Here is an 18345-nt window from a genome sequence, read left to right as displayed (position 1 = left end):
GAAGGGAGTGTTTCTCCTGGTGGGATTGAGATGGCTCCTCAACAAATCATTCCTCCTCATCTGCTCTGATGCCCCAAATCTAATCTACAAGTGCATATCCAAAGACATCCATGAAACTTCTTTCTCCTGTCAGCTGCACAAAACAGTTAAGTTACAGAAGATGGAAACCAGTAAAATAACAGCAGACAGCTCCTTCGGTTGCACCGTATCAAAGGATCACACAGAAAATGATGGCACAAGCCTGATGTGAGGTAGCTAAGCCAGCTCCTTATAGAATACTTTGGGGGGCACCAGTCCTGCTTCAGACTTTTTCCAGACCTCTCACTACTGAGATTCTGGATATGCTGATTATCTGAGTGGAGAGAGATCATCCACATGAGGCCAGATCAGCGTGTCTTACAAAACCCACAGAAAACTATGTAATAATTAGAACCAGTATAGCAGAATTGGGATGGAATTTGACAGTAAAAAGCTGGAGGCCTTTCATGAAGAGCCAACAGGAATTCACATGATAAGCTGGAAACTTCAAACCAATGAAACACAAGAAAGAAATGGGCAGATGATTCCAAATGCAGCTACTAAATTCACCAATTTTTTTTATATATACAGGAATGGATATCTTTCTCTTATATCCAAGTTAGAACACAATTTTTAAGACTGAGTGCCACACTTTTTTTTTATAATGCCATGTATAGTTTTGCATACCTATATTAAAAGAGGTAAACTTATGCTGGAAGGGCTGCAAGAATTATTATAGGAATTGAGGGATTATCTTATGCAAAAAGACTGTAAGACTTTTCCTTGTTTGGCCTAACAATATGAAAGCTGACAGAAGATTTGGTTGTGTTCTCTAGATATATGAGGAAGTGAAAAGTGCAATTTAAAGTGAAAGTTTTGCTAGCACAATCAGAGATAAATATAAACTTAATCATAACCAGGTTTATTGCTCGAACAGCCCCAAAATGAGCAATGAAAACAAGAAAAGAGGGCAGGTATGATCTAAGAACACAACTTTAACATAAAAAATGTGTCTACATTGACGTAAGTTTTACTGATGTAGAATGCTTACGTGGATGAATAAAAGTAACTACACACACACACAAAGCTGTATTAATTACTACCCACAGGTACAAATCTAAACATAAGTTATGGAAAAATACTTTTCAAGCTTGAATACAGAACAAATGTTATGAAACAAAGCGTTATGAATAAAGTACCATAACGAGATGCTTAGTGAACAAACAAGAACCTAAAGGAAGAAAGAATAATACCAGCATCTTGTTCTTCAGTTTGAACTCCGCAGAACTTAGAAACACATAAGATTCATACATTCTGTAAAATACCTTCAGACCTCTCATTTCCCAATGTGCTTATCACTTCTTGACCATTGTGGCCTCAGGTTGGTATTTCTATTTCTCCTCAACTTCAGCAGAACCCACTTTTCACTACAAAAGGAAAGAGGACTATGGCTCTAAAATTTCCAAGTTCTCATTTTGATACCATCACATCTCACAATTCACACACAGCCTCCAGAGAGAGGATCATTAGCTTACAAACTTAATGCCGCCACATCATTGTGTAAAGGCACAATTTCAACTCTGATGGAGTTAAATTTAAAACAAGCTCACCTGTTCACAGACATCACGGCACATTAAATTGTCCTTCGCATGGTAACAACAAGACAAGCCTATGGAAAAGCAGGGAGAGGGAAAAAGATATTTAAAAGATTTGAAACACTTAACCATCACTTCTGAAGACAAGTACACACTTGATGTTCTAGCAGGATAATTTTCTGGCCCACAGATGACCGCGGGAAATATTCCTTCCCAAAAGGCAAAAAATGAACAAGTTTTGTTCTGAAAATGATGAAGATCCTTACAAGAAGTTGCACAGTTACCCCTGAACACTCACTCACTGTCACCAAAATGAGATCTCACTCCTTTTCTCTAGTCCTATTTCTGCTACTTAACTTCCACTAGCTTAGTACATGGCAAATTCCTTCATGAGACAATTCAATTTATTAACTCAGGGGAAACTTTAAAGAGAATAAATATGAAAAAGTAAACAAAAACCCATAAAAAATCTCTGTAGAGAATATGTGCCTTTGTAAATTGAATCATCTCACAGAATCTTAAAAGTGCAAGAATCAGTTAGGAACAGGTGGTGAAGGAAATCAGACCAGGGGTCTCTTTTCACACAGCTTTTCATTGAATTCTGTTCTAAAAGCCGTGGAAAAAAACGTAAATTGTTTCACTAGTGATGGATGTTTAAGACTGGATGGAAGTTATAGGGCAAACACAGATATGAACACATCAAGGGTTAAAAAACCCCCCAAAAACAACTGAAGCACTGAGAAGTCATGAAAGACCGAAGCTTAAAGAAGCATTTTTAGCATTATACTCTGCTGTGCTTTGTACCCCCTGCCATTCAAATATTTTGTTCATTCATAGTTAAGCTTGGCAAATATAAAAGGAATTGAACAGTGCCTTAATATCCATTTGCATCCTCACTTTCCTGTTTTTGGACCAGTGTTTTAGAGGACAGACAGAGGTGTCCTTCAAAACTTTTACTTCCACCCACATCTCTACACACAGGATCGTTTAATGATTACAGATCTCTGCTGAGATGCATCTGAACTATGTATTACACTGGTACAGCAACAACAAAAGAAGTCTTTTTTACAACACTTTACCAAACAGATTTTGACTGAACCAGCAAGAAGGAACTTGGGCATGAATTCCTTGCAATATTAGTAGGTTTATCAATGGAAAGCTGGGCCAGAGTACATCATATTTAATTCCACTAGCTTTTTGCTGTCTCCCTCCTAGAACTAAGCCTCCCTAGAAACCAAAACTACAGAACAACAGTGAAGTGCCCATAAATACAGTCTTCCCCTTTAAGGTGTTACGTGTTTTGTAGTTTCCATTCCTATGACAACAATGTCATGTATTAAAAGGTGTTAATTAATCTATGTATTAAAAGGTGTTTTCCAGTATCTGTCTAAAGCTGCCTTCTTTTTCCACCACTCTTTTTTGGTCCTGTCAGGAAGTTACAGACACACAGATTCCTACAATGGTTTGGGTTGGAAGAGACCTTAAAGAACCGCTAGCTCCAAGCCCTCCCACTAGACCAGACTTCTTAGAGCTGCATACAGCCTGGTTTGAACATATCCAGGAATGGAGCAACCATCCTCTGGGAAACCTGGACACGACTGGAATTCTGGGCTGCAAGCACACACTGCCAAGACATCTGCAGTGTGGGGAGCTATTTTACCGCTATCCTTCTCTTTATTAAACGTCTTGCAGCCACTTTTTAAAATACTCGATACCTTGTCTGACACTACTCTTCTACTGAAAACAAGGAACAGCCTGCTCTGACACTGCATATGGCAACCCAGGCGTCAGGTTTTACCCATTTCAAGCCACAGTCCTGGCAACTCATCCGCAGGCAGCCCGGCAGCCGAAGGCACACATCCCGGCCCCGAGGCACGGCACCCGCCGGGGCAGACCAGGAGCTCTGTGCCCGTCACGCTGCCCGGCGGGATGCCGGAGATCCGGCCGCTGTGTAGGCTGTGCAAGAGCCTCCCCCGGCTCCGGTCCTGGCCGCAGGGATTCCGGCGGGCGCTCTCCCTCCCCGGGAAGCCGGCGCAAGCACCAGCCCGGACCGGCACCGGGACGGCGCCGCTGCCGCTTCCCGGGCGCGGAGCAGGTGCGGGGTGGCGTCCCCCCTCTTCCCCGTCTCCCGCATCCCGCTCCGACAGCGGCCCGACAGGAGAGTCCCGCGGCGCCGCATCCCCGCGGGCGACGCCGCCCCTGCGCCATGTTGTAGCGAGGGACCCGCGGAGCCGCCTCCCCCCACTCCCTCCCCCGCGGTCGCTACTCACCGGCCGCCGCGGGGCACAACAGCGGGGCCGCCGCCAGGCACAGCAGGGCCCAGGGCCACCGAGCGGCCGCCGCCGCCATGGCCGGGTCTCGAACCCGCGCCGACCCCGACCCCGCCCCGCGCCCCCCGGCCGCCGCACGGACGGACGGACGGACGGAGGGATGGAGGGACGGGCGGGATCTGCCGCCGGCAGCGCCCCCTCCCGCCAGCCCCGTGCCACCGCCCGCCGCGCCCATTGGCTGAGCCGCCCCGCCAGGCCCCGCCCCAGTGGCTGCGGCGCCTCGCCAGGCCCCGCCCCCGCCCGGCCGCCGCGGACATTCCTGCGGGAGCCGAGCGCGGGGGGAGGTGCTGGGCCGCCACCGCCACCGCCCTCCTCCTCCTCCTCCTCCTCCTCCTCCTCCTCCTCCTCCTCCTCCTCCATCACCATCCTCGGCCCGCCACCGGGCTGACTGCGGCAGCCCGTTCTTTCCTGCCATGGCCGCAGGCATCCCGCAGCCTTTATTCCCCCGGCCCATAGAGCGGCAGGGCCATGCCCGGAGGGAGGGCTCGGGCTCGGTCTGAAGAGAGGACTAAGGAGAGGAGAAGGGGGCCCAGACTCGGTTCAATTAGTTTATTTCTGTTTTTATATAGTACTTGAGTTATTAGTATAATTCTAGACATCACTTTTAAAGCATTGGTTGCAGCATTACAGTACTTAAAGGGGGCTTATGAAGAGAAGGGAGAGTGACTTCTTATTCAGGCAATAAGTGACAGGACAAAGCGGAATAATTTATAACTGAAAGAGATTAGATATTGGGAAGAAATTCCTTACTCAGAGGGTAGCGCATTACTGGCACAGGTTGCCCAGAGGAGCTATGTATGCCCTATCCCTGGCAGTGTTCAGCCAGGTTGGATCGGACTCCGAGCAGCCTGGTCTAGTGAAAGGTGTCCCTGCCTGTGGCAGGGAGTTTGGGACAAGACGGGTCTTTAAGGTCCTTTCCAACCCTAACCATTCTGTGATTTCTATGATTGTAAGGCAACTTTATAGCAATATTTTCTGCTTGAAATTACTTTGTGTATCCAGTGACTGTGAGGGAGAAGTGGTCTCACTGGCCCTAAGCACGGGCTACGAAGGGGGATGGCCCCTGGGCTGGGAGAACAGAGGTGAGGAGGCTGTGTGGCTACACCATGATGCTGATCCATCATCAGTGTCAGATTCATTCCACAGGGTGTACAATTAAAGAGTCTGTAACTGAAGAAGCCTCTGTACAGTAGGGCCACCACTGCAGTCAATTTTCCATGTGGAGATTAAGCTACTCCCCCCACCTTTTTTTTTTTTTAAATAAGAATTAAAGTGAATTGAAATGTAAGCTATCCAATGAAGTTAAAATGAATTAAAGTTACTAGTGCAACCATTTTGCCTTGGTCATTCCAAGGTGAATGGATCAGCTTCTGACAACTCCAGGCTTTTTGGATGAGCACCTTAGCATACCACTGTCAGATTTTCTGGCAACAATAAAACAGGAAAATTTTTAAGAATCCATGGAATTCAGTGTCCCACAAACTGCTTTTCCTTTTTCCAATCTAATATCCCAGTAACCTCCTTCTCCAAAGACAAGCTACCAAGCTATTAATGACTCCATGATCTTATATAGCCTGGCCAACCTTTAGAAGTCCTTTAATTCCAATATCAAGTTATAAATGGTCCAAAAAACAAACCAATGCAATACAGGAGAACACTCCAATAAGTTGAAAAAGTTTTCTCTCTCTCTCTACACCAATATAGAGTGATTAAAGTGTATTACTTCTTTGTCGACCAAAGCCATAAACAATAACAGTACAGTTAGTTGTATTTTAATTTGAAGTCTTTTATTGCTATAATTGTGAATTCAAGAAAGTGAAGTCTCAACTGTAACCTGATTACACAAAAATCTTTTCACACCAGGACAGAAATGATGCTGGAATGTAAGTGAGGTTACGTGTCAGTTGAATATCTGGGCTTTCCCCCAGCAGCCCAAGGTTAACTTCTGCTGATTTTCTATCTTGGGACTTAAAATTCACGGCGAGCCCACGAGGCGGCAGCAGATCCCAAAGGAAAATTAGCACGACGGCTGAATTGGTGGGCTAGTTTAGATTCTCTGAAAACACCGGGGGCCTGAAGAGTTTAGATGCATTCTTCCCAGTAATGCTAAATGGTTTCATCTGGCTTGATTTTGGATGAGGGCGACCTGCTGTGCATCCCGCTTCCCCTGAGTGCCGCCTACGTGCCCAGGCATCAGCAGCAATAATTTGTTCCCCAAGCAAACAGGCAGGGAGATGCGAGTGGGGCTGACAATTCAAAGGTCGATCGTTGTCACTCCAAATCACCTCTTCAGTTCCAGATGAAATATTTGAGACCACTGAAAGTGTTTCCTTCACTTCAAAGCAGCAAACTGAACTTTGAAATGACATAAGCTTCTAAGATTTGGCTTTCTGTGAGGGTGATATGAAGCTTAAACTAATTGTTCTAGAAAGCAAAGACTTTTGTCCTTGTGAGTTTGGATGCTGAATCTGCAGGCAACTGTTTTCCACTTAAACCATGTGCATCGGCCTTTTCAAAGCAGCATCCGTTTGGAATCGAGTCCTACCCAGTATTTAAGGGTAGAAGTGAATGAGGAGTGGAATTCTGGGACTTGAATAGTTAAATGCCTCAGTGTAAAGCAGTTTGCTGCAAGTATGCTGACAGCATAATTTTAAAGTCTGGTGGTAAGACAGAAACCATTTTTCAAGTGTTATCTTCGGTTTTGCTGCTCCTGTCAACTGCTAAGAGAAAAGGAATACTTTATTCTGGGTTTCCTGTTGCCTGGAGTATAATAGTGCCTGCTCATTCAGCTACACTTTTAGTATTACCTTGAATAATTAGTTCATTATATTTTGTGCTGAGTAGCATTTGGTCCTGCCTTCTTATCCTAAAAATTGCTCAATGTTACTCCCTAGTTTATGTTGAAGGTGAAGATTCTGATGGTCACTGTCTGAGTTACTGGTCCCAAACCACATTCTACTGACAGAGCTCTGATGCGAGCAGGATCCCCTCAGAAAGTAAAACCGTGCCATGTTTTTCTTAAATCCAAATTGTCAGTGTGGCAAATCTCCGTGTGTTTGGCAGAGCCCTTTGTGGACCGAAGAGAGGGTCCTGTGTTTGAATACGCGTTGTGGTTGTGTCTCATTTGAGACGTGCCGTGCTGCTTTGCGGTAATTCTCAGGATATCTACACCTGGCAATTGGAAAGGTGCTTACGACACTTGTGAACCTACCCTGATTAGCATTAATTTGCCTAATCTGTGTATCAGCAACTAGATACCTGCATGATAAGCCGGTGCCAGCTTCCTAGTGAGAGTTGAATCTTTTTCCTGGGCTGGGGCTTGTTCGGTTTCCCCTCCAGGCTGGGACCAAGGCAGGGCTTTACAGCTGCCTCAGAGGTGTCTCCAGGCAAACTGAGAGGAGCCGTGGGAGCAGTCCTGGGGCTGTCCCTAATAAGCTGCTGGCTAGCGACTCAGGCTGTTGCCTGTTTCTTCGGGCTAACCATGGATTTCCACAACAAAGCCTCTTTGAAAGGAGATTTTTTTTCTTCAATAGGCAAACCTCCTTGTTCAGGCAAAGCTTAGCGACTTTATATTTTCTCTGTTAGATCTCAGCCAGCGTTTTCCACCTGACTTTTCAAATAATTAATATGAATAAGAAGATTATTTTCAAATTACTTTTTTTTTTGTTTTGATTTTTTTTAACCCAGAAAACTAGATTTATATTGAGGAAAAGTATTAATACAAAAGGTGGGTTTGATGGCCACGACACGCATCAGAAGCATTGTGCATTTATGCTGATAAAGAAGGCTGTATATAAAGCATCACAGATGTGAAATTAAAGACAGTTAAAGCTGTACATTAATGCCAAATACAATGTCTGCAATTAATTTTGAGCAAGTTGAACATGTGGTGCATATTAGAGTTCATAAAATCTTGCCATAGGCAAATAATTAATGTTGCATACATCAAGTCTGGAAGGATAGTCAACTGAAAGAGATTAAATAATTGAAGAATATATAATTAATTAAAATTTGCTGTGAAGGTAATAAAGAAGTAAATAAGATTGTGTCATCATCAGTGAGCATAAGTTGAGTAACTATTCTATTGTTTCAGAAACTAATTTGAAATGGATCTCTTGTTTGCTCAGAGACAGTTTTGATGTTCATAAAGGTACTATAAGAAATCTGGCTCTGCTTCACGTTGCATAACTTTCTCAGCAGGACAAACCCCCTGAAACTAAAGTTACCTGTCAGTCTAAATTTTAAGCTGAAATCAGTTACAGGGTTAGATCCATGTCTGCTTCTCCTCAAATGAGAATGCTGAGTGAACTAAAATACACTTCTTACAGAACTTATGGAATGGATAATTTAAAACCAGGTTGTGCACTGATGGGAGCATCAAGACCATTCATTCTCTTTGACAGAGAAGAAGTTAATCAGTGAAGTGTAATTACCATGTCCTTCCATGCTAAAGAAGGTAATGCTAAAAATAATGCCCAAAGAAATCACTCAGATACATGTCTGCTATTTGGTCAGATGCCTTTATCTCTCTGTGCTGCTTTGTATGCTCTGCAGTCTCTGTGCTGTGGACTCTTTATAATGGAAATATGTATTAATGAATCTGTATTAATTTGCTGCCTTCAAGACCACTGCATGAGGGCCAGGGTTGCTAGAAAGTGTCTGGAGTACCTTCATGTTAAAGACCCTCTAACTGGACAGAAAATTTCAAAATTATTTCTGGAATAACACTGAGGGATTGATAGAAAAAAAAAGGCTGATTTTCAATTTGAGAATTTGGAAATGAGGGAGATTACACTGGCACATCCTGGAGTTTGGGAATGTGGGAAAAGAGTGTTTCAAATGGAATCGTGTTCAGTCCAGTCAAATCCTTCAACCATCCAAATTATCTAAATTTGAATCTAAACTCAAGCCTGGCACACCTGTACCGTAGCAGAGATGGGCTGTTCTTATGCCAGTTGAAATTCTATCTTCTTGCTGGCCTTGGCTCACCATCCAAGGGGACAAATAACAGCATTTAGCTGGTGATGACACATCCATGTGTCATCTGTGTCTTTGGATACAGATAAAATGGATATTCATTTTGCTTTTCAACTCAGGCTTCTGTAGCAGCAGTGCATCTGCCAGCATTTCATAAGCATGGGCTGGAGATAGAAAAGGATGTGTTGAAGAACACTGAGAATGCCATATGGAAATTCTTCTGTGGATTATCCCACTGAATCATCTAGTTGTGTATAGGATTAGTTACTTCTCCATATGGTGTTTAAGGACCAAATTGCTTCTGGAATGTTTTCCAAAGGTTATTTTTATGTTTTTCTGTACTACGGAATTGAGTTCAAAATTACATCATAACCTGCACCTACAGTGAGATATTTTAAAGAATGCAAAGAGCCTTATTCATTTTATTCCATGTTTTAACAGCTATAATTCTCTCTCAATTAGTAACCTTTGAGGAACTGTACATAATTCATTCTCTGCTATACATTTATTTCTGTGTGAACAGTCTGCAAGCTTTGCAGAAAGGGGTGTGGGCGGGTATGAAATCATTTATGCTGCTAATTGACAATTGTGCAGTTGCTTCTACTTTCAAACAGGAAAAAAAAATCAATTTAGACTGGCAGGTTAAATAAAAAAGTAAGGGGAAGGCAGAAAATTCCATTTTTTGCAACCAGTTTGTGTCATACTATTTAAATCAGTCTTAGTTAAACTTGCTAAAACTAATCAGTTTAGCTACAATGAAATTGTTTTATTCTTGCTATTCCATAAATTAACTATCAAGTTCTGTCAAGATGACATTATAATTACATGAATTACAGATCAGTGCCTATTCCCATTTGTACCTACGCTTGAGTGACATCAGTGAATTAGGGTAGAACTTTGGTAGTATGCATTAATCCTGAATGCTTCTCAAAATGCTTTAATAGAAATGTTGAAAGGTGCCTTATTTATCCCATCTTATGTAGCTGTTAGTAATAAAGATATATATAGGGATGTGTATTGAGAGTGAAGGAAGTTATTTAGAGAACTCGGATGTCTGCTAGGACGGGAGAAGCAAGGTGTGTCTGAGAAGAGTGGAGAGAGGGAGCTGAGCATAGGGACCAGGCAGTGAGGGCAAGAGCTCTATAAGGAAACAAAAAATTGAAATTGACTGCTTGGAAACACTGCATACACTTCATGCTTCAGCTGCCTGAGTTCCTTCACCAGACACTTCTTCCTGCATTCTTAGCTGTGCTGGTGGATTGCCATCCTCCAAAGCTCAGCTCCTCCAGTGGAGCAGAGGCAGATGTGGGTATCGACATCCCAAAAGCTGTGAACCTCTCATCCTTCTGTGTGGCCACATTATTCTCATGGAAAGCCTGAGAATAAGCAGCCTCTCAGAAATATAATGAAATCCATCACATGGCATCTTAGAAGGATGAAATTGAAGAGCAGCTTAGTTTAAAAGTGTTCTTACTAGTGCCAAAAAGGAAAATCAATTAATGATTTACTGATGTCGCCAATTAAATAAGTGATGTCCTTTATGCATACCTGTATTCCTCACATGCACTATTTGTTTTATTTTAATTCAGTAGGCAGCACATATGGGAGATGCATGAATGAAATGAAACCTGGAGAGGGGGGAAAGTGTTCTTTATCAAGCAGTACTTGTATCTTGTACACTTAGAAGTGCCAGAGCATTTTCAAAAAGAGAACCAAAATTTTATCTTTAAAACCACTTACAGGGTCTGAAAGCTCTCTGGTGTGTTTTTTGCTGTTCTGTACCTCCTAGATTTGAAGATATGGGAAAAATAGTGAAACACAATCCTAAGTGGTACTTAAAATTCTTCTGTAATTCCTAAAGAAAGAGCTGGCTTTAAATGAAAGTGTATTTATAGTAGTTAGAAATGGAGTTTCATGATGGAACAGAACAGAATGTGGGAGAGCAGCAGAGGGTGCAGCCTTAATGGAATGACCTTAAGTGTAATGGCAGCAACCTGTTCTCACACAAGCAGCCCCTTTTATCCCCTTTCCCCTCCCTTTTCTTATGCTTGTGCCTTCCCTTCCTCCCTTTCCCCACCTTTGGTTCCTCCCCTAAATGTGCTGTGGCAAGTCCAGCTGGAGGCCAGATGCCTGGAGAACCTGTCCAGCAGCAGGGTCTCCACAGGGACTCACAGCCAGGCAGCAAGGCTGGTGGCTTTCCCAGGGAAGCTTTGGGACAAGGGCTTCATTCCTGTTACTGGGCTACAGGGATTCCCCATCCTGCCTCTGTGCTTCTTGTATCTGTGGGGATGAACTGTTCCTCACATCAGCCAGCACTGGAGCAGGTAATATAATCCACTCTGATCTCTCAGTGTGTTACCTGCAGGCCCAAGAAAACCAGGACACATAATCAGGAAGCTGTCTCTGCTTCACCAGCCTTTTGTAACCAGGCTGACTTGCTCTTCTTTGTAAAGGACATGGGGGATTTCATAGTTATGCTAGGAAACCAGAATGGGGAAAAAAGAAATTATCATACCTATTAAAAGCTGCTCAGAGTATAACTTGAAGGACATATGCAACAATGGAAGTAAAACAGGTTAAGAAGACCCCCAATGAACAGAAAAAGCTCAACAGCTGAAAGCAGAGCACAAGTCTAGAGCTAGTACACTTGCAGGGATTTTGCATTCCTTAGCCTTCCTCTTGCATTCCCTGAATTTTTCTCTAAGGAGCATATTATCAGTCATGAATTCCTGTGAAGCATGTGCAGCTTCTGAATATCTTACCTATGAGCAAAACACGGTGTGTTAAAGAACAGTGTGGGACTCTGAAGGTGCTATTTCTACAGAAGGCCTAAAGACTCCAACTTGGTCCTAAAAAGATGCAGAAGCAGCAAACTAAGCAAAGTCATTCTTTCCAGAAGACACCAAGGGCATGCTTCCAGGTGCAGTGCAGGTAAAGGAACAGAGGACCCAAGCACATGGGTTTTCTGGCTGGTGAAGTTAATGTTTGTTATTTTTATCCTGTTTATTTTTGTGACACAACGATTTTTGTATTAGTAGTGCAATTCTAGTGCTGCTAGTTAGTCACTAGAGCACTGATTCATTGGCAAGGCATCCCTAGTTCTACTTACAGATTTAGAAAAACTCTAATTTTCCTTTTTCTTTTTGACTCGCCATTACTAAGTTCTTTTTACTGCTCACAGAATAAGAGCAAATGCTCACATGTCAATGCACTCATGTTCATTAAAGCCATCAGCCAAAATTGAGTTGTCCAGAAGTTTTGCAGTGTACCATTTTCTGCCAAATCTGGGATTGTTTCCGACATCTGATCAGTTCTTTGTCCAGGAATGTGCAAATGCAAGGCCTAAAATAAAGGTAAGTGTGCTTCAAAATGAAACTTTAATTCATATAGATTTGAAGTTAGCATTATTACATTCAATTGATCAGTATTATCTATTTAATACCAAATCAGAGACATAGAAAGGCTGAAGTGCTGCAGCAAAGCAGAAATGCTCTCTCAGAAAGTGGCAGATTATTTCATCTGTGTTAATTAAACCTTGACATTATCACAGATTGGCTAGTGCTGAAAAGGACCGTAAGAATTATGTAGCTCCAACTCCCAAATTGCTGGAAGTAATTAATTCCAAACTGTTGAAGGTAATTAATTCCAAACTTCTAGAAGTTGATAGCTGTCTGACTGTATCACTCAGTGAGAAAAAGTGGGACAAGTAGAGTACTGTCTTCAGATTAGTTCAAGGTGGGTCGCTCATCACAGCAATTAAAAAACGCGGCTGAAGCAATGCTGGGACGTGGTGTTATTTTGGTAGCTTGTGAAGGATTGGGAATGTACTGAAAGATTGGGATGGTGGGCAGTGATTCTTTTGAAGAGGAGCAAAGGAAAGAAATTAGAATTTTTACACCAATCATTTTATTTTGATTGTTTGGGGGGAAAAAAATACACCCTGAATCAGCCATCTGACATTATTTTTGAGTACCACCATGAGAGCAAGCAAGAGTCAGCAAGTATTTTGTTGCAGATGGGTTGTGGCATACAGATGTTATTTTCCTTCACCAGAACAGAGGCAAGGAAAATTTGAATTGGACATGAAAAAAACCTCTCTAAAGGTAAGGCTAATGGAGTTTTGGAATGTATTGCCTAGGGAAGTTGAATAATATCCACCAGGAACAGTCTGGCAAATCTTTCAGTAATAGTCTATGTAAGTGTTTACCAAGCACATGGATATAGCTTCTCTCCCTTGGGAGGGGTGTGAAAGCTTTGATGATTTCCAGAACCTTTTCCAGGCCTTTTTTTCCCCTGAATCTCCACACAATCCTTCAGGCTTTATATGGGGCCTTCACAAACAGGGCAGAGACTGCTGCAAGGGGCTTTTTTTTTGGAGTCTGAAGTGTTCATGGACAAATCTGGAGCAGCTGGAGCACCCTTCTTCTGGCTGGTCCTTTGCCAGTGACCACCTGTAAGTATCTGCTTACAGGTGGAAGAGAAACCTAACAAATGGGGCTGCTGAGATTTTTCAGCCTTTCTAGGCATTAAAACCCAAAAGTTTCATTTTCAATCTCAGAATAAGACCTGATCACCTCAAAAGACAGCACAAACAAAACTGTTTCACCTCTAGGAAACCGTCTTAATTTGAAGACATTTTCTAAAGGTCAAGACCCATCTCCCACATTCAAAACCTCCTAGTTTTCATCCCTTCCTAGCACAAAATTCAAACTCCTTATTGCCTATCCAATTTTCTGTGTGATAGCTTCTTGTGTTTTAAGATGTAGTAGAAACAAACTGGGATTACATATCATTGGAGTCATGGCCTCAAATGCTTCCCAGGACACAGATGTTGAGGATGTTTTTTATGTATTTGCAGGAGAAATTCTGTTTGCTCTTGCCTTGGGCAGGCTCCCCATGTGCTGCAGTGCTGTACCCACAACCACTGCAGCAACCTCCTGACATCACCACTCTGCTCCACGAGGGTTTTTTCCAAGAAGAGCTAATGAAAACAGTCTGTTCTAGTAATCAGACCCAGAGGAATTAGAGATACTATGAAAGAAGTGACAAATAACAGCATATCATTAATTTCAAGAAAATTTGTTCTATATCCCTTCCTTTCTCTGTTGCTACTGCAGCTGCTTGAGTGTATGACTGACAGCAGTAAATCTTGGCAAAAAAATCTGTGCTTTGAGTATAGTTATAGAACTGTTTTCTTCAGAAGAACATATAACAGAGGTCTGAGAAAGCACAGTGCAGAAAATACATAGTTAAATAAAATTATCTCAGTCTCCAAAAACATAATCTAATTAGCTTTCCACACTTATGCAGTGGTTTATGTGTTTTAATGTAGGACATTGCAAAATTAAATAATATTCCATTTACAACTTATATTAATTATTTTAAACAACTATTGAATTGTTTAAATTAAATAAAATACATTTAAATACTTTTGTAACAATTTAAATTATTCTTAAAATGATTGTTCAATGATTTTATTATGTAATCTTAAATGTCAAGAGGGGAAAATCAGAAAATTTGAAAAGGCGTCATGACTAAAGGCAGTTTAGATTAAGACTCTTTTCTAGTAATATTTATTATATACTGAGAAATTTTCCTTGCTGGGCTTCTGCCCTGTCTCTGCATCACAGTTTTTATAATCACCACAGCCATCAGCACTTGTCAATAAAAAACTGACATTCTTTTGGGAAGTACAATGCAACAGAATAGACACTGAGGATTTCCTCACAGTCTTTTTATCCTGTTCAGCCTTTTCCATGTACAAGGGAATGAATCATTAGCCACGTCCTATCAATTGGGAGGTATCAGAGTTTAGGTGGTAGGACTCCTGATGAGAGTGCTCTGTTATTCCTGAAACTAAATACCATCAAGTGTTTTGTGAGATGCCCAATAAATGCTACATATTCCTCACAGCAGATTTATGAACTTTGAGAAGAAAAGGTTATTTTTAATTCAGAATTTGTCATTAAAAGTAATATTTTTCAAACAATGAACATTGCTTACTGAGCTCAGAAATGCAGTGGCACAATTAAGGAAGATATTTTAATTTTTTAGTGCCTATGTGCTGTTGCCCATTTATCCTCTGGAGCAAACCATTCAATATGTGGATAGACAAGACCACTTGCAACAAAAAGTAAAAAAATGAAACAGTTATAAATTATCAACTGCAAGCAGTTAAGCAGTGACTCAGTTTCGTAGTAGTAAGGCTGAATTTCTACTGAAATTTCTTGATATCATGTCTGATGCAATGAAACCGAAAAGAAAAAGGAAATTCTTCTCGTTAACTTGTGTTACTATGCTTGCATTTGAAAATAATTTGATATAGCAGGGGTGGATTGGTAAATCTCTCAGTAGAGCTACTAACTAACTCCTGTATTTGTTATAAGAAAAAAAAAATCAAAGCACATTCCTTGTTCCTTGTCAAATGATCTCTTTGTGCCAATGACTATGAACTCACTGATCAGTAAGAGTTGTATTCTATGAAATCAATTCCTCCTTGGTGCTCTTGTTTCAACAACTCCCTTGGTTTAGCCCCAGCCAGCAGGCACACCCTATGCAGCCACTTTCTCACTGTCCTACCAGCGGAACTGGGGAGAGACTTGGAAGGGTAAAAGCTGGAAAAGTCATGGGTTAAAATGAAGACAGTTTAACAGGAAAACCAAAAGCCATGTGCACAAACAAAGCAAAACCAGGAATTGTTTTACCTGCAATGGGCAGGCAGGTGTTCAGTCATCCCCAGGAGAGCAGGGCCCCATCACATGTCACAAGTTGGGAATACAAGCACCATCACTCCAGATGTCCCCCCTTCCTCATTCCTCCCTCCACTCTATTTACTGACCATGAAGTCGTGTGGTCTGGAATATCCCTCTGGTCAGTTGGGGTCACTTCACCTGTCCTGGCTGGGTCTCCTCCCAAGCACCCCCACATTCCTTGCCGGCGTGGCAGTATGGAAAGCAGAAAAGGCCTTGGCTCTGTGCAAATCCTGCTCAGCAATAACAAAAACATCTCTAAATTATCAACCCTGTGCTCAGCACATATCTAAAATGGCCACACACTAGCCACTGTGAAGAAAATTAACTCTATCCCAGCCAAAACCAGCACAAAAACTTTTTAAATAAAATTTGGTTTGATTAGGATTAAAGTGAATAAACAACGTAAATAATGTTAGACAGATTTGTAATGGGCACCCTTTGCCAGTTCCATAACATATAAGGTAACCTGAATGTTTGTTGTTTTAATTTGAAAACAGGAAATTAAAAGCCTCTGTATCCTATCACATGTTCTTTTCTAACCTCTCCCTAAGCAACAGCAAGCAAAACCAGAGATAACTATCTGAAAAGTTACAGGCATGTAAGAAAAAAATGTTTCAAAGCCATATAATTCAGACACTTCAAAAGTTATTTTCTCTATCAAAAATATCAAGTGAATTATAAACCTGAACAAAAATGAAGCACATCTTAACTCCCTTTCCCCCCTAGAAAGAGCCTTAAAAGGACATGACTAAGATTTTCTCATTAAGAGATAAATATCTGAAAAATCAGCCCTTTTCACTTGGAACTAATGATACCAGGATACATTCATGATGAAGTAGTATGGCACTAAAAATATCAACTTCTTTAAATTATGAATTTTTGAATCTCTTGTGGAAAAGAATCTCACAGCAACATTCTTCACTTGCCACTGAGCTTTTCAGCTTCTGCATTGTGGCCTCTTCTTAAAAAAAGAAAAAAATAAGTAAAAAAAAGTGTTTAATGATGACATATATTTCTTTTCAGGCCTGGGCACATTTTAAGTAGATATGTATTAAGGACTTTGGTTACTATTGTCTACATTTTTTTAGCATTTTTAAGAAGATGAAGGGCAGGAGATGTCAGGATTTTAAAGTGAGTGCTCTGGACAGTAGATCACCTGGCTGCAGAATTGCAACGGGTTTTGTAAACAAATCCACTGCTGTTCAGTTCTTAAGAAACAATGTCCCACTGATGCCTAAAGCAAAAATGTTTAGTTTTGGGAAAGAATAAGACTCATAAGAGTTATAGTTCCACTCTCAGTTAAAAGATTTATTGCTATCTGGTGTCTTTGATCTTCAGGATGGAAAGTAGAGCTGGCAACTGCTTTTTCTCATTCTCTTTCTTCCCACAGTGCTTATCTTATCTAAAATATTTAATTCAATTGCAACAGAATAATTAATTAAAGTTGCAGGAAATATTATTTTCATAGGTCTGAACAGGTAGCTCATAGAGTTGAGTGGTTCCCTAAACTGACTCACAAGAATGAAAAAATGAAATGTGGTGTTTGTTATTGAGAAAAGCAAGCAAAGAACCTGAAAGTCCAACAGAAAAACTCTCTCATTCTGTGTAAAGCACAGTATCACTCAAACTAGAGCCACCTTCTACTTCCATGAATTAAGTACAATAACTCAATCACACAATTATTCAGTAATCCCTTCTAGTCTGTTGACAACAATATGCTACTAAATACTTGAAAATTGAAGATCACTTGGGAAACTGAGATGGCTTCTAATACTGAATTGCAATTGTACATCATCTGGTACAGGTGCAGGTGGTAGAGATGCAGGCAGTATGAAGGACAGGAGACCTTACAGCACCTTCCATTACCTGAAGGGAGCCTGCAGGAGAGTCCCTCCCTGGAGAGGGACTTTTTAGAAGGGCATGAAGTGACAGGACAAGGGGGAGATGGTTTTAAAGTGGAAGAGAAGAGTTTTAGTTCAGATATTGGGAAGAAAATACTTCCTGTGAGGGTGGTGAGGCACTGGCACAGGTTGTCCAGAGAAGCTTGTGCAGGATGCTCCATCCCTGGAAGGGTTCAAGGCCAGGCTGGGTGGGGCTCTGAGCAACCTGGTCTAGTGCAAGGTGTCCCTGCCCATGGCAGGGGCTGGAACAAGGTGATCCTTAGGCTTCCTTCCAGCCCAAGCCATGCTGACTCCAACTACAACTGCATACCAGTGTGTACTGGCATGGCTGTTTTGGTACCATACACAGGCAGATCACTAAAAACAGCTGAGGAACCACCAAATCCAACTTTCCTTTCAGCAGAGTAAAAGTATCAAAGTATTTAAAGGCAGAATGATCTCACGTAACAAGGTTTGTAAAATTTATAAATTCAGGTGTGAATGCTTCAGAAGTATAATGTAAGTTTTGACAAAGTGTTTTGATTTGATGCTTTTACATTTTTGCTGTAAGACATGATTAACTTTCAACCTACCTACATCTACTAGCATGTTGCAGTAAAAATAGCAGTGCTGAGCCACTTTCTGAGGTGCAAGAACAACCCTACAATTCCTAAATGTGGGGGAGATATTTTTCCCCCAGTTAAAACAAAGAAATCATTGAAATAAAGAGCAGCCTTTAAAAATTCTTGACTGGCAGCTCTTAAAATTGCCCTCTCCTCCCCTCTCAGTATTA

General features: G+C 41.5%; 1 protein-coding gene across 1 annotated transcript in view; it reads right to left on the bottom strand.

Annotated features, from left to right (window-relative positions):
- The window catches only part of RECK (reversion inducing cysteine rich protein with kazal motifs), a 46515-nt gene extending 42479 nt beyond the window's left edge, over window positions 1–4036 (bottom strand). Inside the window, exons 1-2 of the mRNA XM_059850951.1 lie at window positions 3884–4036; window positions 1629–1687 (exon numbers count right to left, since the gene is read on the bottom strand). Of these exons, the coding sequence (XP_059706934.1) occupies window positions 1629–1687; window positions 3884–3962 (138 nt within the window). The 5' untranslated portion in view covers window positions 3963–4036. The remainder of the gene's footprint in view (window positions 1–1628; window positions 1688–3883) is intronic.
- Window positions 4037–18345: the final 14309 nt, after the last annotated feature.

This window comes from Haemorhous mexicanus, chromosome 1 (assembly GCF_027477595.1).
Source record: "Haemorhous mexicanus isolate bHaeMex1 chromosome 1, bHaeMex1.pri, whole genome shotgun sequence".
In the NCBI taxonomy this organism is placed as follows: domain Eukaryota; kingdom Metazoa; phylum Chordata; class Aves; order Passeriformes; family Fringillidae; genus Haemorhous; species Haemorhous mexicanus.
The sequence above is the reverse complement of the archived record's forward strand: the minus strand, read 5'-3'. Positions and strand labels throughout refer to the sequence as shown.